The following is a 25,211-nucleotide window of genomic DNA, read 5'->3' as shown; positions in this document are numbered from 1 at the left end:
CTGTTTCCCAAACTTAATGGGTTTTTTTTGCCAGATTAAATGTCCTAGTAAAGCAGTTTTAATGATTTCTATGTTTAGTGTATTAAAAGTAATGATAAATACACAATAGGTGTTGTAATCTATAATCACCTAGTAGTTAGAAACAAGTGTTGTTTTGTTTTGTTTTCATCAATTTGGAAGAAGATGTTGTTTTAGGGTCTGTTCTCTTTTACCCTCCGTAAGTAGGTAAAGGGCAAAACATCCTTACCTACATGCTCACAACCCAGAAGTCCCCAAAGGTTCCATAGGAGAGGCATGTTTCCAACAGCTACTGGGAAGGGAAGAGAAAGGTTTTTAAGTTGATCTGACTCTCGGGAGAAGCAAGAGATACCTAGATACTATTCAACTCACCCTACAACCTCTCTAGAACCCCTTCTCCTTTTGGCACACATATACTTGAGGTCTTCTTTACCTTTGATAATATAGATAAGAAAGACATTCTGGTTTTTGTTTTTTAAAAAATTTGTATTGAATTTATTGGGGTGATATGGTTAATAAAATTATATAGGTTTTAAGTGTACAATTCTATAATACATCATCTGTATATTATATTGTGTGTTCCCCACCCAATGTCAAGTCTCCTTCCATCACCCTTAATCCCCCCCATGACCTATTCTACCTGCCCCGTCCCCCCTTTCACTCTGGTACACAATACTGTTTTCTGTGTCTGAGTTTTTGTTTGTTTACTTTGCTTATTAATCCTTTCACCTTTATCACCCAGACCCCCAATTGCCCTCCTCTCTGACAGCTGTCAGTCTTCTCTGTATCTGTGAATCTGTTTCTGTTTTATTAGTTTATTTTGTTCATTAGATGCCACATAGAAGTAAAATCATATGGTGCTTATCTTTCCCTAACTGGCTTATTTCACTTAGCATAATACTCTCCAGGTCCATCCGTGATGTTACAAAAGGTAAGATTTCACTCTTTTTTACAGCCAAGTGGTAGTCCATTGTGTAAATCTACAACAGCTTTTTTATCCACCCACCTTGGACTGCTTCCAAATGTTAGCTATTGTAAATAACAATGGGGAACATAGGGGAACATACATTTTTTCAAATAGTGTTTCAGATTTCTTTGGTTATATTCCCAGAAGTGAAATTGCTGGGTCATAAGGCAGTTCCATTTTTAATTTTTTGAAGAAACTCCATACTGCTTTCTACAGTGGCTGCACCAATCTGCATTTTCACTAACAATTAAACCTATCTGGTGTAGTGTGTCGTTTAAGGCTGCTGTTTGTTGATTTTTTGTCTGGAAGATCTATCCATTTATGTTAATAGGGTGTTAAAATCCCTCACTATGCCTGTATTACTGTCAGTCTCTCCCTTTAGTCCATATTTAGGGGCTTTTATGTTGGGTTAATCAATGTATGTCCTCTTATTGGATTGATCTGCTTAGTATTATGTAATCTCCTTTTTGTATGTTGTTATGGGCTTTGTTTTGAATTCTGTTTTGTCTCACAAAGTATTGCCATATGTTTTCATGCACAAAATCTTTTTTTCATCCCTTTACTTTCAGTCTGTGTGTATCTTTCGTTCTGAGGTGGTCTCTTGTAAACAGCATATATATGGGTCTTGTTATCCATTCAGCAACCCTATGTCTTTTGATTGAAGAATTTAATCTGTTTACATTTAAAATGATTATTGATAGCTACATATTTATTGCCATTTTGTTCTTCATAACAATATTCCTCTGGGTTTTTTTTTTCTTCTTAAAGAAGACCCTTTACCTTTCTTGAGGTACTAGTTTGGTTGTAATGAACTCCTTTAGCTTCTTTTTGGTTAGCAAGCTCTTTTTTTCACCTTCAATTTTTAAATGATAGCCTTGCTGGATAGAGTAGTCTCGGTTGCAGTTCCTTGCTTTTCATTACTTGAAATATTTCATGCCAATCCCTTCTGTCCTGAAGTGTTTCTGTTGAGAAATTAGCTGACAGTCTTATATGGGAGCCCCTCTTACTTACTGCTTTTAAGATTCTTTCTTTGTCTTTACCATTTGCTATTTTAATTTTTATGTGGTTTGGTGTGGTCCTCTTTGGGTTCATCTTGATTGGGACTCTATGCTTTTTGAACGGGTATGTCTTTTTCGTTCCCCAGGTTAAGCCATTATTTCTTCAAACAGATTCTTGATCTCTTGCTCTCTCCTTTCTCCTTCTGGTATTCCTATTGTGCAGAAGTTGTTATGATTGATGATGTCCCAGAGGTCTTTTACACTTCTATCACTTTTAAAATTCTTTTTTATTTTTCCTGCTCTGCTTGGGTGTTTTCTGTTATTTTGTCCTCTAAATTGTTGATTCAGTCCTCTGCTTTATCTAACCTGTTTTTGATTCTTTCTGGTGTATTCTTTATTTTAGATATTCTATTCCTGTATTTCTGTTTTTACAGTTTCTATGTCTTTTTTTATTGCCTCCTATCTCTGTTTCAGTTCTCACTGAGATCATTTTTCCCTAAGGTCCTTGAGTACCCTTATAACCATTGTTTTGAACTCTGCATCTGGTGTCTTTGTTGCTTATATTTCATTTAATTCCTTATCTGGGGATTTCTCTTGTTCTTTCATTTTGGGGAATGTTTGTTTCCTCACTTTCTGCCTTTTTTTTTTTTTTTTGTCTCAGTATATTATGTATATCTGCTATGACTCCCAAACTTGTTACTATGGTTGTATTTTGTAGGTATCTTCTGGGACTCAGTGGCACAATCTTCCAGTTCATGTGAGCTAGATGCTCCAGGAATGTCTTGTGTGAGTTATGTATACCCTTCTGTTGCAGTTGAGCCTTGAATGCTGTTGGCCCATTTGTGGGTAGGGTTAACCTTCAGGCTGGCTGACTATAAGGATCAACCTCAGTTACAGTGTATGAGCCACTGTGCGGGGGCTGCCCACCAAGGTAGAGTTGTCCCTAGCAGTTGTCCCTGCTAGGATCTGGCTTTGGGTGTGCCACTTGTATGGTTAGTGAGGTCGAGCTTTGCTGTGGTCTGAAGCCCACTACTGGTTGTGTTGGTTCTGGGTTCACTTGGGTGGGGTTGCAGGAAGGTCAGTGTCAGAAGCTGCCTATAACCAGCCTTCGGCTACCTGTCTGGAGCTATCACCTGATTCACTGTGGCTGCCTCTACTGGGCCTTGGTATGGGCCCAGTAGAGGCCCACATAGGAAGGGGCTAAGCTGTGTACGAGGGTTGGCTTCACCCAGCATTGAACTAGGGGCAGATCAGTTAAAGGCCAAAGGCACCCTAAGATTTGCCTCCACTCGCCCACTGCTTCACTACCCACTGAGGTTAACTGGTCTTCCTCAAGAGCCTTCCAAAGACAGACTGTAGAATGGGCCCAGGCTGGCCACAACCTGCAGTCTCTTCCATGTGCCACAAGCTCAATAGGGTGGGCGACTGGTGTCAGGAGGACAGGGCTAATGGATCTCATGCTTGGGAGTAGGATGGGAAGGCACTCGGTATGGAGAAAGTGGCCCCTACTCCAGAGCCATTCCACTGAGTCTCTAGTTGAGTCTCTGCCCCTAACTGTGCACCCCTAATTATTCCAGTGCACCACAGGTTCCATTTGGGTACAGTCGGCCAGCCCTTCTGCAGGAGCAAGCGCAGCAGCGTGGGGTCAGTGGGAGTTGGTAGGACAGGTCAAATGAGTCTCCTATTGTAGTCTTGTGTGCTGTATCTGTGCATGCACTGAGGAGGAGAATGGCTTCTGTTCCACAGCTACACAGCTCAGTGATTGAGTGCCTGCCAGGAGTTTCTCCAGAAAAAGAGCACATCAAACATCCTTGCTGAGTGCAGCCAGCAGACAGACCTTCCTGCCGGACTCAAGTTCAGCTGGGTGGTGCCAACAGTAGTTGGAGGATGGGCTAATGCAGTTCCCAGGCTGGTGCTGTAAGAATACGAGGGCTCAATCCTGGGAAGATGGTGTCTGAGTGTAGTATGGGATAGGGACTCAGCACAGGGACCTTGGACCTCCGTGGCTGACTCTCCATATCTTTCCTTGGGGCCATATAACCCAGATCTCTCTATAACTCCCATATGTGCTTCCCTCTACCAGAGCCCTTGGTAAGTGTCCAAGATCAAGATCCTGTGTATTGCCCTTTAAGAGAGCACTTGGGTTTCAAGCATATTCCCTTCTCTCCTAGGGAGACAGAACGTCCACTGATTTTCACTGCCAGATGTTTTGTGGGCTCCTTTTCCTGACTGGTACACTTCCTCACAGCTCTGGTGCTCTGGGTTGGGGATCCGGCATGGGGTTGAGACCCCACACTCCTCAGGGAGTACTTTTGCAGCCAAGATTTCCCTCCAGATTCTCAACTGCCTCACTTGGGAGCAGGGGCCAGCCCTTTCCATGTCTCCATGCTTTTTTTTTTTTTTTAATTGCTTGAGTTTATTTTATTTTATTTTTAAATATATTTGTTGATTATGCTATTACAGTTGTCCCATTTCCCCCCCGTACCTCCATCCTGCACACCCCCTCCCTCCCACATTCCCCCTCTATAGTTCATGTCCATGAGTCATACATATAACTTCTTTGTCTTCTACATTTCCTATACTATTCTTACCCTCCCCCTGTCTATTTTCTACCTACCATTTATGCTGCTTATTCTCTGTACCTTTCCCCCCTCCCTCCCCTTCCCCCTCCCCTGTACATAACCCTCCATGTAATGTCCACTTCTGTGGTTCTGTTCCTGTTCTAGTTGTTGGCTTACTTTGCTTTTCTTTTTGTTTTAGGTGTGGTTGTTAATAACTGTGAGTTTGCTGTCATTTTTACTGTTCCTATTTTTGATCTTCTTTTTCCTAGATAAGTCCCTTTAACATTTCCTATAATAAGGGTTTGGTGATGATGAACTCCTTTAACTTGACCTTATCTGAGAAGCACTTTATCTTCCCTTCCATTCTAAATGATAGCTTTGCTGGATACAGTAATCTTGGATGTAGGTCCTTGCCTTTCATGACTTTGAATACTTCTTGCCAGCCCCTTCTTGCCTGTAAGGTCTCTTTGGAGAAATCAGCTGACAGTCTCATGGGAACTCCTGTGTAGGCAACTGTGTCCTTTTCTCTTGCTGCTTCTAAGATTCTCTCCTTCTCTTTCATCTTGGGGAATGCAATGATGATGTGCCTTGGTGTGTTCCTCCTTGGGTCCAGCTTCTTTGCGACTCTCTGAGCTTCCTGGACTTCCTGGAAGTCTATTTCTTTTGCCAGATTAGGGAAGTTCTCATTCATTATTTGTTCAAGTAAGTTTTCAATTTTTTGTTCTTCCTCTTCTCCTTCTGGCACCCCTACAATTCAGATGTTGGAATGTTTCAAGATGTCCTGGAGGTTCCTAAGCCTCTCCTCATTTTTTGAATTCTTGTTTCTTCATTCTTTTCTGGTTGGATGTTCTTCCTTCTGGTCCACACTGTTGATTTGAGTTCCAGTTTCCTTCCCATCCCTATTGGTTCCCCGTTCATTTTCCTTTGTCTCTCTTAGCATAGCCTTCAGTTTTTCATCTAATTTGCAACCAAATTCAACCAATTCTGTGAGCTTCCTGATTACCAGTGTTTTGAACTGTGCATCTGATAGGTTGGCTATCTCTTTGTGGCTGAGTTGTATTTTTTCTGGAGCTTTGATCTGTTCTCTCATTTGGGCCATTTTTTTTGTCTTGGCACACCTGTTACATAAAGGGGCGGAGCCTTAGGTGTCCACCGGGGTGGGGTAACGCTCGTGGCTGCATTGTGATGCTGTATGTGGGGTAGAGGTCCAATAGGGAGCAATGGCGCTTGCTTCACTCTCTGCCACTTTTCAGTCACTCCCCTGCTACCCACAGTCTAATTGGGCCCCTCTGGTGCTGCTTCCTGAGTGGGTGGGTTTGTGCACATTCTAGGCCCCTGTGGGTCTCTCCAACAAACTCTCCTGTGAGGCTGGGAGTTTCTCCCACTGCTGCCTCAACCCCCACAGGTGTTTTCAATCAGTGGTTTGAGGCTTTATTTCCCTGCTCTGGAGCCCTGGGTCGTGTGATCTGTCACCTGGTCCACCAGCTGCTGCCTGGCTGGCCAGCTACAGCTTTGCCCACCTTGCTCCACAGTCCACCACCTTGCTGGGTCTGCCAGCTGCCGCCTTGCCATGAGTCCTCTCTGCCCAGCTGCCTGTCTCTGCCCCTCCGACTGGTCTGGATGAATGTTTCTTCTTTATCTCCTTGGTTGTGGGACTTCCATACAGTTCGATTTTCTGTCAGTTCGGGGTGTTTTTTGTTTTTAAATTGTGATCAAGAAAGACATTTTGAAAGAAATAAACTCTCAACTTTGGTCTAAGTGTAAAACCAAAGAAAACAAATTGTAATCGGTAGCAGTTAAGAAACTGAAAGAAAACAACAAACACGAAATGTTACCAAAATTATTTTATGAGTTCTTCTCTGCTTTAAAATACTTTTGTTTTAAAGTTTTCTTATGCCTAATTGTTCTTGATTTTTCAAAAGAAATTGAGTTGAAAAACAACCCTCTCTGCACCATTATGACGTCTACCTTTTAAGAGTACAAGGAAAGCAAATGCTCTTGAGTGAGGTACATGCAGATTGAGTCTACAGAGATAAATACTGCATTCTGCTTCTCTTCTTACCCTCTTTGATTTCTTTTTCTATGCTTATCTGAAGGCTTTTTGAGTGTAGTATGTTTACTAGGGACCAATATATGTGATCCCCTTACATAGTGATGTAGGAAGCATTCAAAACTGGTTGGAAATGGCTAAGTAGAAAGTTTGGTAAGTAAAAGCAGATAATACAGAAATACTAATTAAATAAAATTTTGTGGCCACATATTCTAAAAGTAATAATAATTGAGAAATAGGTAAACATATGAAGAAAATTAAAATTGCCCATAATCATTCCATGCAGTGTAGATACCTGTTGACATTTTTGTTTTTAGCCATTTATTTTCCTATATAGATATTATATATATATATGTTTTTAACAGAATTTGGATCTTTTTATGTCCTGATTTTATTTTCACTTGGCATTAGATTGTTGGTATATTCCCATGTTACTGAATATTCTTTGAAATTTCTATTTTTTCGTAGTACCTATCCAGTGAACCAGATTTATCCAGCTCACTATTGTGGGACATATGGTTTGTTTTCAACTTGTTACTGTTGCAATGCTATGGAGAACATCTATGAATATAAATCTTCACACACATACCAGGTTTTACCTTAAGAAAATTACTAGAAATGGAATTAATTGGTTACCATTAGGGCTTTGATGTGTTTTTAAAATATTTCTCCAGGGAGGTTATATAGCAATAGCATGTGAAAATTCATTTCATTATACTCCAACAACACTAGGAATTATGTTAAAAAAAATTTTGTCTGTATTCATATGATTACTGATGAGTTTAAGCATTTTTAATATACTTCTGAGTAGACATAGGATTTATGAAAATTATGTATATGGTACTTACTGTTTCCATCACAGATCTAAACGAGCAAAGATATTACTGGAGCTAAATAGGCAGAAGGAAGAAGAGGACCACAGATTACAACTGCAGCTTCAAAGACAGAGAGCCATGAGACTTTCCCGAGAATTACGGCTGAGTATGCTGGAAATAGTTCATCCAGGTGGGTAGCAGTATCAATTTTATAAGTGTAAGAATGTTTAGGATATCTTGTAATAAACCAAATTTCCTAGCTATTTGGTGATTTCTTTTTAAAAATTTGGACCTTTTCCTTTTTAATAAGATAAACCTTATTAAATCTCTTGAATTAAAAAAAGTGACTACTTTTTCTTACTAAGGCCTATTACTTGATGATGAGCTATCTCTCCACTAATTTTTCTATTCTTATATTTCAGATAAATTAGTGAAATGGGCAAACATAGTCTTAAAGATAGATGTCAATGACATATAGAAAGAATCCCATGAATTGACAGCTGGAGTTAGAATATCACCATTCTGCCATTAGAAACTTCACTCATACCCCAGTACAAACCTTTTGACACCTTCTTGTCACCTTTGACACATTAAGCTGAAATTCATATTAAAGTGTAGTCTGAGATCTGACTGGTTTCAAGGTCTTTTTTTGTTCTTCCTTCCTAGTACTCATTCCCAGTGTCCTTCACTAGTTTCTTATTTTGCTACCTTTCCATAAATACAGCTGCCTCTTGGTGTTGCAACTCCACCCAATTATTGGCAGGCTGCTGTTACTGTGGTATCATATCCATGACTGTAGCTTCAACTACTAACTGATTGTTGAGCATTCTGAAATCTTTGTCTCCATTCTCACCCTCCCTCCCAACACAAAATGAAATGTTTTGTATTTGCACTGTCCAAACTTAGCCACTGGCTAGAAGTGATTTGAGTACTTGAAATGTGGTTAGTGTACTTTACTTAAGGACCTGAGTTTTTTACTTTATTTTATTTAAACTTAAGTAGTTTTTTGGTTTTTAGGGGGTTTTTGCTTTGCTAGTGTTGACTATGGGACAACATAGCTTTGTAGCCAGCTGCCTTTTGGGTAGTTTTATTTAGGTAGCCACAAACATCCCAAAATCTAGTCCTTATCTCCCCCCTTCTAATTTCCTTTCTCTGCATTCCCAATCTCAGGTAATTGTACCAGTAGTCTGCTCAGTTTCCCATCTGTGAAACAACCTACAGTTTTTCCCCTCTCTTTCTGCCACATTCAGTTGGTCATTAAATTCTATCAATTTTTTGTACTGTCTCTCAAATACATCCCTTTTTATTATTACCTTCTACTGCCTTATTCTATCAGTTAGCCGCTGTGAACCCTGGGCTATATACTAACCAACTTCCAGAAAGTAAAAACAAAGTCATCTGTAGAACCGAGTGAGTGACTCAGAGAAATGTGGAAACACAGATAACACATAGATCTGTTTTTCCCTTTCCCTGTGGAAGTACTAAATGACTTTCTAACCATGTACTGGTGATTCTTTTTTTTAAAATGTTCTTGCTACTGGATTTCCAGCCCTTTTTTTCTGTGACACAAAACATTTTATGAATCTTTGCTCCAAAGTAGCTGTATAACCTGAAATCTAGGAAACCTTTTGGAGTTCTTTGTTTCTGAAATCTTTGAACCATTGTAAAATAATAGAATTGGGAAAATAAGTGAAAAGTATTCTTTTTAAAAAGAGGACTGTAATATTTTTGTTACTATCATTATCCTAATTCCAGAATTTGATAGAGCGTAGAGGTCAGTAGGTTGTAATGGTGTCTATCCTCTTTTTAGGTCAGGTGGAAAAACATAATCGGGAAATAGAAGAGAAATCAGCATTGATTATCCAGAAACATTGGAGAGGGTACAGGGAAAGGAAAATTTTTCTCCAACAGAAGCCATCTCTCATGGAGTATAAAGCAGCTGTCACACTTCAGAGAGCAGTGAGTCTGATGTAGTAAAAAGAATACTGGATTAGGAGGCAAAAACATTGCTGTTGACCTCCTGTGAAATCTTGGTCAGGTCATTTAGCTTTCCTGAGTGTGAGTTTCTCCCGTATACAATAAGAATCTTCATACCACTTTAGACACTCAGTCCTTAGCACTTTCATAGACCCTTATACACGTTTATGATGTACAGGAGTGTTTATTTGTTAATTTCTTTTCTTTCTTACTTGGGCTGTGAGCACCTCAAGTATGTGGAATTAAGTCTTATTTATTGTTATCAGCTCTCAGCACGTGTTTGATATATGAATGGATGACTACCCTGCCATTTTCATTCGGTTGTTATTTGGATCAAATGACCTAATACATGGGAAAGTGGTTTGTAAATTGCAAAGTTCTATGCAAGTGCAGTATGTCATATTTGATGTTTTTAATGCATGGGTAAAGTATTGATATAATTAGATCATTATAATTATTGAGGTATAGAGAGGTGTTCTTTTTTTTTTACATTTTATTTATTGATTTTAGAGAGGGAGAGGGAGAGAAACATAGATTTGTTGTTCCATTATTACATTCATTGGTTGATTCCTTTTTTTTTGTTTTGTTTTTAAGATTTTATTTATTTTTTAGAGAGGGCAAGGGAGAGGGAAAGAGAAGGAGAGAAACATCAATGTGTGGTTGCCTCTCTTATGGCCCCCACTGGGGACCTGGCTGTCAACCTAGGCATGTGCCCTAGACTGGGAGTTGAACTAGCGACCCTTGGATTCTCAGGCTGGCACTCAACAACTGAGCCACCCAGCCAGGGCTCATTGGTTGATTCTTGTATGTGCCCTGACCAGAGATCAAACCCACAATCTTGGCATATTGGGACAATGCTTTAACCAACTGATCTATCTGGCCAGGTATTCTTAAATGATAATTTTCCTGGGGGTTGTCTGAAGTGCATACATATATATACACAACATATCCATAAATATATTTACATGTATGTGTGTGTATATGTGTATATATACTGTATACACTTTGGAAAAACCCAGCACAAGGCTGTTTATTTAAGGACTAGTTTCCTAATATCCGGTTATTTACTTATACATGGTTAACTTTCATATTAGTATTTCAGGTCCTATAGCATTTAGTTTTACAACCCCTTATTGTTAAATGTCAGGCCAATTTTGGTTTTACACAGTGATAGATTTTGAACAGTCTCTTTGCTGAATTCTCTGATTAACATTTTACAAAGATTTTTTTTAAACCATTCAAAAAAAACGACTAAGGTAAGTTCTAGGAAAATAGGAAGAGATGTTTGCCACCTCCTTCCTCAGGCTTTTAATCTCAGACTATATCTGCATCAACACTCCTGTACCACTGCTGAATCACACCAACACTTGATATGAACCCTCTGCTAAGCAAGTCCATCTAAGGATTAACCCATGGATGTCAGTGGAGACATTTCCTTTAGAGGACCCCTTGGGTCCGTTCTAATACTTTTACCTCATAGCAACCTCCTTTTTAAAACTCTTCCCTGTCAGATAATCAACGGGGTCCTTGATTGAGTTGACTGACTACCTTGCCTGATTTAGATAAGCCCAATACTTTTTAAAGGGTCTTTTACCCTAAAGTGAGATACCTTAATTTATCCACATTACTTTGACAGAAAAGCAGGGGTCAGCATAGGAAAATATCTGAGGGCTGTGTAAGCAAAGTTGTTTTGGCTTTCATACTTTCCTTTGGCATAAGAGGAACAAAATTCGTCAGCTCTGCCTTGTACCTTAACCACCTGAAAAGAGGAATCTGGGTCTCCACTGAAGGTAAAAAAGGTATGGGTCAAGATCATACTTATAGTCTTTGCAACTCACTACTAAGAATAACAGTGAAGCTCTGGCCAGCATGGCTCAGTTGGTTGCCATGCAAACCCAAATGTTGCCAGTTTGATTCCTGGTCGGGCACATACCCACAGGCTTGGTCCCTGGCCAGGGCGAGTACCAGAGGCAGCCAATCAATGTTTCTCTCCCTCTCTTTCCTCCCTCCCTTCCCCTCTCTCTAAAATCAAAAATAAAATAAAAACAGTGAAGCCAAAGCAAAGCTAGTCAAAAATAGAAAAGGAAAGAAGATTACTTTCAAAGATGGAAAAGAAAGAAAAATGAGAGTACAGACAGGGAAGAAAAAGGAAATTAGTAGGGAAAAGTAGAACAGGGGAATGGTTAGTAAAGGACACATTTGCCACATTTTTAAGCATCCATTTCTAAGACATACGCTTAATTGGATTTGTATTTTCTAGTACAGTAACCAATAACCACATGTGGCTATTGAGTACTTACATGTAGCCAGTCCAAATTGAAATGTGTTGTAAGTGTTAAGTACTCACCAGCTTTTGAAGACTTACTATGGAAAAAAAAGAGTGTTAAATATTTCACTAATAACTTTTTATATTGATGTGTGTTGAAATGCTAATATTTTACATATTTGAGTTATGTTTTTGTAACTATGAAAAATTAATTTGACCTGTTTTTACTTTATTTTTAATTTTTTACTGTTCAAGTACACTCTTTGTACTTTTCTGATGTATCTACTACATAATTTAAAGCTATATATATAACTCACACTATACAGGGTGGGGCAAAAGTAGGTCTACAGTTGTTCGTATGGAAAATAATATAGTCATTAGTAAATAATACAAGAACAAACTCTGTTTCACATACCAACAATTGTAAACCTACATTTGCCCCACCCTGTATTTTTAAAGATTTTATTTTCAGAGAGGGGAAAGGAGGAAGAAAGAGGGGAAGAAACATCAGTGTGTGGTTGCCTCTTGCACTCCCCCTACTGGGGACCTGGCCCACAACCCAGGCATGTGCTCTAGACTGGGGGTCGAACCCGTGACCCTCTGGTTCTCAGGCCAGTGCCCAGTCCACAGAGCCACACCAGCCAGGGCCCCACCCTGTAGTTTTGTTGCCACTGCAGTTGACCTTGATAAGAAAGAAAAGGAAATAATCATTCATCTGTTTCACAGAGAAAAAGTAAGGTTATCATTTCATTTAACTCGTCCCTCAGGAGGAACTGGTTATTAGTGTCCTTCACAAAAAAAGGCTAGCACTGTTGTTTATTTTTTGTTCCTCCTTTACCTTGTGCAAAAGCAGGGGCATTGCTTTTTAGGTAGCTAAAAATTGAGGAAACCCTGTGTAGACTTGCTAATTTCAAATTGTACATCTTATATAGACAATTTGAAGTTCTCTGTAGTAGTGTAGTGTTGGAATTTAATTTGAAGTTAGCTACCTTTTCCCTTTTAATACTCCAGGATTTTCTTGTCTTGCATTCTCATCTTTTAAGAAGCTTACAAGGAAGGTAATGGTTGCTGGTATGTATTTGGTCCCTATGGCAGAATGATGGTTAATCCTTGCTACTTGATTATAGCAGAAAAGTACTATTGTGTCATTACACATGTCCATCACAGACCAACCACAAAAGCACTTAGTGAAACACACCATTGGCAGTTGAGAAAACAAATAAAAATTGGGAGCTAAATACAATTTCAGAAAGTCCTGAAATGACAGAGAATGAGGAAAAGAGAGAAACATCACAGTGGGCTTTTCTTATCTAAGGGCAGAGATTCCTCTGTTTTGGAACATTTGCTCTGCAGTTCTCAACATAGCATCATAAGCCTAAAACTTAGTACTAAAATTTTTGGTGCTAAACTTTCTCTTAAAGTTTTGGTACTAAACTGAAAAAAAAAAAAAAAGATGGTGCTAAAAACAAGAGATAGAGGAAAGACAGAAGAAGCATGCAAGAAAAATGAAGAAATGGAAGAATCAAAGGCAAATAAGAGGATCTCAACAGGAAGGTGCAAGTACAATTGAAGGCTTGAGTACTGTACTAAAAAGACGGGTATACGTGAAATTTTACATAACTGAATGTGAAGACCATTAGCCCTTTCTTTCATCTCAGCTCCCATAGTGTTGTCAGCCAGGCTGATTTCTTGCACATAGCAGATTTAATATGTTTTCTTTGGGAAATCTGAATAGCCCAAGGGAAAAATCATAAGTATACTCACAATCAGGTACTCCAGTGAAACCACTCAGTTCAGTAGCCCTATATTGAGGTACACAGTAGATAAACCCTACCCACTGACCTGCTCAGAATTTCTAAACATCCTTTTAGTGCTCTCTCTCAAATATCAGCTGAAAGTATCACAGGAGATCTGAGGAGAGCCAAGGTTGAATAAAACTACTTGGTAGAAATAGAGAAATTGAAGGGGTAAGCGAACCTTTTAAAAATCTATTTTTTCCTCAGAAAGCTAAAAAAAATAATAATAAAACCAGGATGCTTATAAGGAGGAAAAAATAGAATAAAATTTAACAGAAAAAAATGAAAGACATAATAAAAGGGTTACGGAAAAGGGGTTTGGGGAATCTATAAAGCAGGGCAAAAAAGAAAAGATAACCAGTCCAGGACGTCAAACAGCCCAACATTTGAAGCAAATGACAAAAAAACTTAAGAAGAGGATATCAAATAATTCAAGATTTTCCAAACTGAAAGTCATGAATTTTAGACTAACAGACTGACTAAATGGCCAATATAATGGCAGAAACACACCTACATTTATTTTACATTACTGTGAAATACGCTGGAGACAAAAGTACTTATCGATAGCGTCATTAGCAGTGAAAAGCCATTACAGTAAGGCTGTGACATGCTTGAGCAAAAATGATTTCCAACTAGAATTCTACACGCAACTAAGCATCAGTTAAAGGTAAACATAAACTAAAGATATGTTTTAGTCTCTCATCACAAAATCTCTAAAACAAAGGAATACCCAAGAAATAAGACAACATAGAATTCAGGAAACACAAAGATGAAAAGGAGCCACCAAGATGATGGTGAATGAGATCTCAGGTGACAGCTATGCACCAGCCATAGAGAGCTATCAATCCAGATTGAAGCACATCAAAAAGCTCCAGAAAACTTTCTAACAAAATGAATTTGGTAGAATGCCTGATATGTTTTAATGTATTGACAAAGCATTTTGTGATATATAATCAGTGATAAGTACATAGAAAACTAAGCACAGCAAAACAATAAATTATTAAGTCCAACGAAGATAAAAAATATACAAGGAAGGAAAAGTAATCATATACTGTATTCAAAAATTAATAGCCTTTATGTAGCCATAATTATGTAAACATGAACATTGATTTAACTGAAACTGACATAATTTACTTCATTTTATTTTTCAGTTACAGTTTACATTATAGTATTTCAAGTACCAACCTGGCATCATACTTAGTTACTGCAATATTATTGACTATATTCCCTATGCTATACTTTACAACACCATAACTATTGTGTAGTTAATATTTGATGTTTGATGACATGGAAAGTATGTGGGAGTACAAGCAATGAAAGAGCTAAGTCTCTACTTTCCATGCAAGAAAGTTAATGGATAATACCTAGATCTGAAAATTCACAGAAAAGTAAATGGAGATAAGCATCAAAAGAAACCTGAAAGACTTAAAAGTTATTTTGGCGGGGAGGGAACATGGTAAGTAGGCAGAGAAATACAGTGTTTGTGCTAATTCTTTTAAAACTGGCACTTTAAACAACAGAATTATATCAATAAATTATTTGGGCAAAGCATGAAACAGTAAAATATTTGAGGTTTTGCAGGCCATGCAGTCTATAGCAGTTATTCAACTCTACAATTGGAAACCGTAGATAATATGTAAACAAATGAGTATGACTGTGTTTCAGTAAAATGTAATTTGTAGGCTGAATTTTGAATTTCATATAATTTTCATATGTACAAAAGTTTCCATTTAAACTTTGTAACAATATAAAATATATTTTAAAAATACCCAAAACATTCTTAACTCGCAACCCATTCAAAAATAGACAGTGAGCTGGATTTTCCAGCTCTTTCCTTAAACTAGAAATTTTCAACCAGTGTAACAGAGCCAGCACACTGGTATGCCACAAGAACTTTTAAAACATGCAATACCTGAATTCAGTCAGGGGTACTGACCTTTTTTCCCCTAGATTGTCAAATTTTTTTAAAAAATGACAGCAGCTAGCATAATAGCCTTTTTCTATTGAAAAATATATTTTATATAATTATAATTTCAACTTATATATAATTATATAAGAAACACAGGGAGGCTGCCATATTGGGAAGACAAAGAAATATGGCCCAAATGAAAGAACAGATCAAAACTCCAGAAAAAGAACTAAGCCACACAGAGATAGTTACCTATCAGACGCAGAGGTCAAAACACTGGTGATCATGATGCTCACAGAAATGATTGAGTATGGCTACAAAATAAAAGAAGAAGTGAAGGCTATACAAAGTGAAATAAAGAGAAATAATACAGGGAACCAACAGAGAAGGTAAGGAAACCGGGACTCCCTGTATAATTATAATTTCAACTTTATATATAATTATATTTATACTGAAAATATAATCCAATTTTTCGGTGTGCCACAGAATTTTAGTAGTAAGTTTATGTGTGCTATGAGATGAAAAGTGTTGAAAACCTCTGCCTTAAACACTGTGAACCTGTAATTTCAATGGAGATAAAAATCACAAAGAAGGGAGAGTAGTAAAAAAAAATTGGGAAGAATAATTTCAAATTAGTCTCCAAATCTTGCCTAGTAACAACATTTCCAACTTCCAGCCAAGATACAGGCGTAGGTCGACACACTGTACCTCCTCGCACAACCAAAAGAAGGACAACAACAATTTAAAAACAAAAAACACCCCGAACTGACAGAAAATCGAACTGTATGGAAGTCCCACAACCAAGGAGATGAAGAAGAAACATTCATCCAGACCAGTCGGAGGGGCGGAGACAGGCAGCTGGGCAGAGAGGACTCATGGCAAGGCGGCGGCTGGCAGACCCAGCAAGGTGGTGGACTGTGGAGCAAGGTGGGCAAAGCTGTAGCTGGCCGGCCAGGCAGCAGCTGGTGGACCAGGTGACAGATCACACGACCCAGGGCTCCAGAGCAGGGAAATAAAGCCTCAAACCACTGATTGAAAACACCTGTGGGGGTTGAGGCAGCAGTGGGAGAAACTCCCAGCCTCACAGGAGAGTTTGTTGGAGAGACCCACAGGGGCCTAGAATGTGCACAAACCCACCCACTCAGGAAGCAGCACCAGAGGGGCCCAATTAGACTGTGGGTAGCAGGGGAGTGACTGAAAAGTGGCAGAGTGAAGCAAGCGCCATTGCTCCCTATTGGACCTCTACCCCACATACAGCATCACAATGCAGCCACGAGCGTTACCCCACCCCGGTGGACACCTAAGGCTCCGCCCCTTTATGTAACAGGTGTGCCAAGACAAAAAAAATGGCCCAAATGAGAGAACAGATCAAAGCTCCAGAAAAAATACAACTCAGCCACAAAGAGATAGCCAACCTATCAGATGCACAGTTCAAAACACTGGTAATCAGGAAGCTCACAGAATTGGTTGAATTTGGTTGCAAATTAGATGAAAAACTGAAGGCTATGCTAAGAGAGACAAAGGAAAATGAACGGGGAACCAATAGGGATGGGAAGGAAACTGGAACTCAAATCAACAGTGTGGACCAGAAGGAAGAACATCCAACCAGAAAAGAATGAAGAAACAAGAATTCAAAAAATGAGGAGAGGCTTAGGAACCTCCAGGACATCTTGAAACATTCCAACATCTGAATTGTAGGGGTGCCAGAAGGAGAAGAGGAAGAACAAAAAATTGAAAACTTACTTGAACAAATAATGAATGAGAACTTCCCTAATCTGGCAAAAGAAATAGACTTCCAGGAAGTCCAGGAAGCTCAGAGAGTCGCAAAGAAGCTGGACCCAAGGAGGAACACACCAAGGCACATCATCATTGCATTCCCCAAGATGAAAGAGGAGAGAATCTTAGAAGCAGCAAGAGAAAAGGACACAGTTGCCTACACAGGAGTTCCCATGAGACTGTCAGCTGATTTCTCCAAAGAGACCTTACAGGCAAGAAGGGGCTGGCAAGAAGTATTCCAAGTCATGAAAGGCAAGGACCTACATCCAAGACTACTGTATCCAGCAAAGCTATCATTTAGAATGGAAGGGAAGATAAAGTGCTCCTCAGATAAGGTCAAGTTAAAGGAGTTCATCACCACCAAACACTTATTCTATGAAATGTTAAAGGGATTTATCTAAGAAAAAGAAGATCAAAAATAGGAACAGTAAAAATGACAGCAAACTCACAGTTATTAACAACCACACCTAAAACAAAAACAAAAGCAAACAAAGCAAACAACCAGACCAGGAACAGAATCACAGAAATGGAGATCACATGGAGGGTTATGAACAGGGGAGGGGGAAGGGGAGGGAGGGGGGAAAGGTACAGAGAATAAGCAGCATAAATGGTAGGTAGAAAATAGACAGGGGGAGGGTAAGAATATTGTAGGAAATGTAGAAGCCAAAGAACTTAAGTATGACCCATGGACATGAACTATAGAGGGGGAATGTGGGAGGGAGCGGGTATGCAGGATGGAGTGGAGTGAAGGGGGTAAATGGGGCAACTGTAATAACATAAACAATAAAATATATTAAAAACAAAAACAGGATTTCCTGTTTCACCAGAAGTTCATTCTAAAGGACATGAGGAAGAACATCATTTATGGAGTTTTTACTTGTAGATTGTCTCTTTGATCTTTACACCCCTGTAGACTAAGTAGAATTAGGGTTGCTGTTTTCTGTCCTATGGATATGAGTGACTTGCCTTAAATCATACACTTACAAGGAACTGGAATTGAGACTACAACCCATGCTTATTTTCTATTTTTTCTCTTTATTGTTTACTGTATAAATAATACATGAATGTATCCTCATAAAATATTAAAACACTACAGAAGAATGTAATTAAAAAGTCATTCTGCTCTCTCACCCCTATCACAGTCCCATCTGTTTCCTCATACACACTCAGTTAACAGCTGTTGCAGTACTGTTGCTACCATATGTTGTAGGAAGAAAATAGTTCTATTAGGGAAGAAAAATCACAGATCTTCTTTGTGTTTCCAGACTCTTAAATTCCTAGCAAAGTGCCGTAAGAAAAAGAAACTATATGCTCCTTGGCAAGGACTCAAAGAACTCACTGATGCGCGTAGGATTGAACTGAAGCAACAAGTGGATGACTATGTCAGAAGACATCCAGTATGTATACAGCCTTCTAGGCTATATCACTGTTAATTATTTTATCATATTTTTTGTTATAAAGTAAATCTTTTTTTATTTTAAAGATTTTATTTATTTGTTTATTTATTTATTTGTAGAGAGGGGGGAAGAGAAGGAGACAGAGAGGGAAAGAAACATCTTTGTGTGAGAAACAGTTGCCTGTCACAGGCTCCCAACCAGGAACCTGGCCCACAACCCAGGCACATACCCTGACTGGGAATTGAACTGGTGACCTTTTTGGTTCACAGGCCAGCACTCAGTCCACTGAGCCACACCAGCCAGGGCCATTGTCAATTTTTTTAATCAGGTTTTTGTTGTTGTTGTTGTTGAGTTTTAGGAGTTCTTTATATATTGGATATTAATTCCTTATCAAATATATGATTTGGATAGAGAGATTGATATTTTCTCCCATTATTTGGACTTACTTTTTAGTCTGTTGATAGCGTCCTTTGATATAGAAAAATTTTTAATTTTGGTGAATTGTAGTGTGTTAGTTTTTTCTTTTGTAGCCCGTGCCTTCAGTGTCATATCCGAGAAATCATTTCAAAATCCAATGTCACGAAGTTTTTCCTCCATCTTTTCTGAGAGTTTTATAGTTTTACTTTTTATGTTTAGGTCTCCAATATCCTTTTTCTCTTTAATGCACTGTGTATGATTCTGATACATATTTCTGTTTAAAAAGCAGTGCTGCTTTATTCATTAATCTAGTACAGCTGCTTAAAATTCCTTGGGTGAAAAGTAAGGTGTTTGCTAGAACAGAGCTGCTTCCAAGATCCAGGAATTGGAACTTTAGTGGTGGCAGAATCTTTATCAGCTTTGTTAAGATTATTTCATTCTTCTCCAAACTAATTAAGTTCCTTTTAAATTAGCAGACTAGCCAAAAGAACATGGTCTTTTGGCTGATTTTGTCCCTCATGCTATGAAATCAGAAGCAGTCATAACATTATGGATTAGATAAGTTTGGGGATAAGATTATTAATATAGTCTTATCAGAATATACTCTTACCAGCTGGGGTTCAGAACAAAAGGGTTCATCTTATTGCTTCTCTTCCAGGCCAGTCTCTTTACCAAACCATTTATAATTTTCACTGTTTCTAAATCTTACCTCTTCTCACAGTAAACCACACTGTATGAGGAAGTGACACATGGGAGCGAGCATACCAAAAAGAAACTCCCCCACCTGCATTTTCATCTAAAACTGATTTTAAAAGTCTGCTTAAATGCTTGCACAAAGCAGAAGGTAGACATCAGTCATAACATTCAGTTGATGAGAGACAGTTAAGCATTCTGTAACCTCTGCTGAGTAGTTGGATGAAACATACTTTGGTGCATTTGTCCTTCCTGTGACAACTTTTTCTGTCTTCTGTTCCCAGAGCTCTCAGATGTCGGATGTGACCAGCAGGGAGCTCCATTCCCAAGCACAAGAACGACTGCAACACTACTTCATGGGCAGAGCCCTAGAAGATAGAGCCCAGCTGCACAGGGAGGCTCTGAAGGCACAGATCAGCACTAACATTGAACAGTTAATAAGTATGTGCTCATTCTATTTGTCTTTCCTAAAAGGAACCTATAGTTGATTTCGTGACATCTAAAATCTTCAGAAGGAAAACACCAAAAGTGGTCTATCAGTCCATTTCCTGTCCTCAAAAATTTCTACTTCTACATCATACCAGCACATAGTGTTCCCAAATGATGCAGATCCCATAACCTCCTTTTTTAAATTAAGTGTATTTTACTGATTATGCTATTACAGGTTGTCCCATTTTTTTCCCCTTTGTCCTCCTCTGCCCGGTACCCACAGTCCCTCCAGCAATCCCCACCCCTTTTTCAATGTCTATGGGTTGTACATGTGAGTTCTTTGGCTTCTTCCTCTCCTGTGAGTACTTTGTTAACCTCCCCCTGTCTATTTTATACCTACCAATTATGCTTATTCTCTGTACCTTTTCCCCCTTTCTCCCCTTAATCTTCTCCACTGGTAACCCTCCGTGTGATCTACATTTCCACAATTCTGTTCCTGTTCTAGTTGTTTGCTTAGTTCATTTTTGTTTTTTTTAAATTCTGCGATTGATAGTTGTGAGCTTGTTGTCATTTTACTGTTCATAGCTTTGATCATCTTCTTTTTCTTAAATAAGTCCCTTTAATATTTCATATAATAAGGGCTTGGTGATGATAAACTCCATTAACTTTACCTTATTTGGGAAGAACTTTATCTGCCCTTCCATTCTAAATGATAGCTTTGCTGGATAGAGTAATCTTAGATGTACATTCTTGCCTTTCATGACTTGGAATATCTCTTTCCAGCCCCTTCTTGCCTGCAAGGTTTCCTTTGAGAAAGCAGCTGATAGTCATATGGGAACTCCTTTGTAGGTAACTGTCTCCTTGTTTTTTGCTGCTTTTAAGATTCTTTCCTTGCCCGGTTTCTGTGGTTCAGTGGATTGAGCTCCGGCCTGTGAACCAAAGGGCCGTTGGTAGGATTCCCAGTTCGGGTACATGCCTGGGTTGCGGGCCAGATCCCCAGGTGTGGGTGCATGAGAGGCAACCACACATTGATATTTCTCTCCCTCTCTTTCTCCTTCCCTTCCCCTCTATCTAAAAATAAATAAATGAAATCTTTTTTTAAAAGATTCTTTATTTTTAACCTTTGGCATTTTAATTATGATGTGTCTTGGTGTGGCCCTCTTTGGGACTCTCTGAGCTTCCTGGACTTGTATGTCTATTTCCTTTACCAAATGGGGGAAGTTTCCTTTCATTATTTTTTCAAATAAGTTTTCAGTTTCTCACTCTTCCTCTTTTCTTTCTAGCACCCCTATGATTCAGATGTTGGTGTGTTTGGAGATGTCCCAGAGATTCCTGAGCCGTTCCTTTTTTTTTTTTTTTTTTTTTTTTAATTCTTGTTTCTTCTTTCTGTTCCAGTCGAATGTTTATTTCTTCCTTCTGCTCCACATCGTTGATTTGAGTCCCGGTTTCCTTACCTTCCCTATGGTTCCCTGTATATTTCTCTTTATTTCACTTTGTATAGCCTTCACTTCTTCTTTTACTTTGTAGCCATACTCAATCATTTCTGTGAGCATCATGATCACTAGTGTTTTGACCTCTGCATCTGATAGGTAACTATCTCTGTGTGGCTTAGTTCTTTTTCTTGAGTTTTGATCTGTTCTTTCATTTGGGCCATATTTCTTTGTCTTCCCAATATGGCAGCCTCCCTGTGTTTCTGTATGTTAGGTAGAGCTGCTTTGACTCCTGGTGTGGGTGCACCTGTTATGTTGTAAGGTGGAACCTTAGGTGCAACCCACTTTGCCACTTTGTGGTGCTGTATGTAGGGGAGGGGTCAGAGAGGGAACAGTGCCACTTACTCAGCTCTCACCCCATTTCGATTCACATCCCCCACTTCCTGTAAGTGACTGGTGCCCTTGTAGCTGCTGTCCTGGTGCTGATTCCCAGACTAGGTGGGTTTGCATATGTTCTAGGTCCCTATGGGCCCTTTAAGAGGACTCTCTTGTGAGACTGAAAGTTTTTCCTGCTGCCCCAACCCCCACTGATTTTTGCAGCCAGAGGTTATGAGGCTTTATTTTCCAGGCACTGGAACTGTGGGTTGCATAGTCTTGCCTAGGGTTGGAATTGTTCACTCCCCCATTGTCCCTCCAGGTTTTTGTCAGCCACACGTGTACATGGGACCGCCCATTCTGCCGCTGACTCCTGCTGCTACCTGGCCATACCACACAACATCCTCTTTGCCTCTTCTACCAGTCTGAATGAAAAGGGCTTCTTTAAATCCTTGGTTGTTGGACTCGTTTATGGTTCGATTTTCTGGCAGTTGTGGTTGTTTCTTGTTTTTACGTTGGTTGTTATCCTTCTTATGGCTGTGCAAGGAGGCCAAGTAAGTCTACCTATGTCTCTCGCTTGGCTCTAAGTCCCATAACCTCCTTCTTAACTACTTCCCTAGCTTTGTTATCATTCATGTGTATCAACTCAAAGTTATTAACTTTTGCATTACTGAGACCTACTAGCCAGATTCTATTATGTAGTCTCATAAGCTGTTGATCATATTTTAGAAGTATATGGTAATGGTGGTTACAGTGCCATCTTATAATTTTCAATGAAGGGCTTGCAAAAAAATTAGTGTTATCCTTACTAGTATATTAAATGAGAGATCCCATCCATGAAGCCTTAGTGTTTCAGTCAGCCTTTGAAACACTTGAACTATATGTGGAACAGAGAGAGCCAGGGTCCTCTGTTTAATGCCATTACTTGCAAATTTTGTATTTTTGAGTGGATAGGTGGCTGTAACTGACCCTCTCCTCTGTAGAATGGAGTTCTGCTATTATTTTTTAAATCCTTCTTTTAAATAAACCTACATCTTGTTTTATTCTTTTAAACACAAAATGAGGTGGTGGGTGCAGTTGCTGCCAGCCACGGCTACAATTTGGGAATAGTCGTATGCCATCATCTAGACCTGTCCCTGCCTGCTTTTGCAGAATTCCACCTCGGTAGTTCTCAAGTTCCTACTTACTTATACAGAACTCTTCCATTCGCCTGTTTATTTTCTATTTACCACAGAGGCACCAAATCTGAAGGAGGCAGAATGGAAGGAACCCGAGCTCTTCCTAAGTAGATCCAGACCTGTGGCAACCAAGGCCAAGCAGGACCATCTTACTACTCTGAAGCATATACAAGCACCCTGGTGGAAAAAGCTTGGGGAAGAAGCAGGAGATGAGATTGATGTCCCAAAGGATGAGCTTAGTGTAGAGTTAGGAACTTTATTCATTGGTGGCACCAAACCTCCTTAAGGAGATATCCTGAGGAATTATTCCTGTATTTCAGGAGATTATATTAGTTCTGCCTCTGGCATGCTAGTAGACTAGACCTATCCTAACTTACATTTTTTCAGAGGTTCTTCAAACAAGATTTATAAGAAGCAAGCAAAGAATTATCTTCTACCTCTATCACATGTTTAAAATTTTTTCCCACATCTCCATCCCTGGCCACACACACAAATTGGTGTGGCTTTTATTGTGGAAGTAAACTCAGCATGTTATCCTACTGCTTTTATAAAATGTGATATTTCTCTTTTTGTTCCTGCTGTTTTCCAATTAAAAGTGTTCTCGAAATAAATATTTTCAACAGTTCTGAAAAACTTGTCAGGATTATTTGATCTTTTCACATTCATTATTAGAATTCCTATTTTTCTGTTAATATAGGAAAGTATGCTCCTAACTTTTAAAGGTAAGGAAAAGAAATGGTCAACTGAAGGACATTTGACTATTTTCTACAAAACAGTGTTTGAACTAAATTTTTATCTTGTTATTCCTAGAAAGAACTACATTTAAAAATCCTAAGATTCAATGCAAGAAAAATTTCTCCAGATAAAATTCCGTTCTTTCTATGAGAACTCTGTATCCTACTATTTCCCCTTTTTGTCTTGTCTCCTAGGAATCTCAGAACTAAATATAATGCTTAATTTCTGTTATGATCCAAGGTACATATATGATTATTTGGTTCCAACCTAATAATTCCTGATGTCCCTATTTACCTTTAATTTTATTTCAGTAGCATAAGCCACCACTATTTGTGTTTGTAACTATGGAATTTAAGTTAAAATCAATGAACAAATCATGGACTCCATAAAAGGAACCTGGAGTGTGTGCTTTGTATAAATAAGTTTTGTATAAGTACTGAAAATACCAGTATTTTGGCATGGGAAGCCCAACTAGTATAATGTCCATTCCACTAAAGTTGACCTTAGTAAAATTCTAGTAAAAATCCTAATGTAATTTTTATTACTAATTCAAAAAGATGTCTAAAATTCACCTGTAAGAATAAGCAGATGAGAGTTCTGGTTTCCTTTGGAATATAGAAAGCTATATGAGAATGTTCCTGTCACCATAACAGAAGAAATGACAGGAAATGCTTTTATAAGCCTATCAGATCTCTGAAGCATCAAAATAACCAGGTAAATTGAGGTAGGATTCACCATCTGTGAAATGAACTATTTCATCTTTAGTAGAGCATAGAAGACAAAGGTGGTGGGATAAGAAACCAAGTAAAGTCTTAGCAACTTCTTAAAGGCCAAGTGTGGGGTAGCATGTCAGTTTATAATATCTATGAGTTTGGAAGCAGTAGGCCTAAACGCATGCCCTTAGGGGTGCAGGCAAACATGAAGTGGTAGGCTACTACTTACACCCACTTTCCCAAACCCTTGCCTTAAAAGCCTTCAAGCTGCAAGAACAGGACAGCAAGTCCTCTTACCCCCAAGGCTCTGACAAAATTTTACTGTATGTAAGGAAGGAATAGGAACAAAATCTGTCTCTCCCTGGGAGCAGGATAGGAAACACTAGACCCCAGCACAAGTAGAGAACCAGCATTGCTGAGGGAGTGATAGACACAAAACCCTCCACTCCTGGGAAGGCCTAGAAATCTCATATCAATACAAACTAGAGGTCTGCAAATGCTGGGGAGGAAACTTGCCTGTTAGAAACCAGCCACAGGTATGAGGCTGTTTGACTGCCAGGGGCTAGAAAAGTAAGAACCCTGAGGAAGCCCCACCCTGACCCCCCAAAAAAGACCTATCTTAAAATTTAGGGTGGATCAGGACAACAGACCACTCATGTCCCCAAGACTTGTCCAGCACCAAGTGATAATAGCAGTTTACTGCTGGGATAG

At 39.0% G+C, this 25,211-nt stretch overlaps 1 protein-coding gene across 2 annotated transcripts in view; it reads left to right on the top strand.

The window, feature by feature from the left end:
- Positions 1-23,685, top strand: part of IQCB1 (IQ motif containing B1) — a 55,668-nt gene extending 31,983 nt beyond the window's left edge. For both annotated transcript variants that reach the window (XM_024578068.4, XM_024578067.4), the window contains 5 exons: positions 7,457-7,599; positions 9,220-9,368; positions 18,399-18,530; positions 19,925-20,081; positions 23,109-23,685. In XM_024578068.4, the coding sequence (XP_024433836.1) occupies positions 7,457-7,599; positions 9,220-9,368; positions 18,399-18,530; positions 19,925-20,081; positions 23,109-23,338 (811 nt within the window). In that variant the 3' untranslated portion in view covers positions 23,339-23,685. The remainder of the gene's footprint in view (positions 1-7,456; positions 7,600-9,219; positions 9,369-18,398; positions 18,531-19,924; positions 20,082-23,108) is intronic.
- Positions 23,686-25,211: the final 1,526 nt, after the last annotated feature.

This window comes from Desmodus rotundus, chromosome 2 (genome assembly GCF_022682495.2).
Source record: "Desmodus rotundus isolate HL8 chromosome 2, HLdesRot8A.1, whole genome shotgun sequence".
Classification (NCBI taxonomy): Eukaryota; Metazoa; Chordata; class Mammalia; order Chiroptera; family Phyllostomidae; genus Desmodus; species Desmodus rotundus.
The sequence above is the reverse complement of the archived record's forward strand: the minus strand, read 5'-3'. Positions and strand labels throughout refer to the sequence as shown.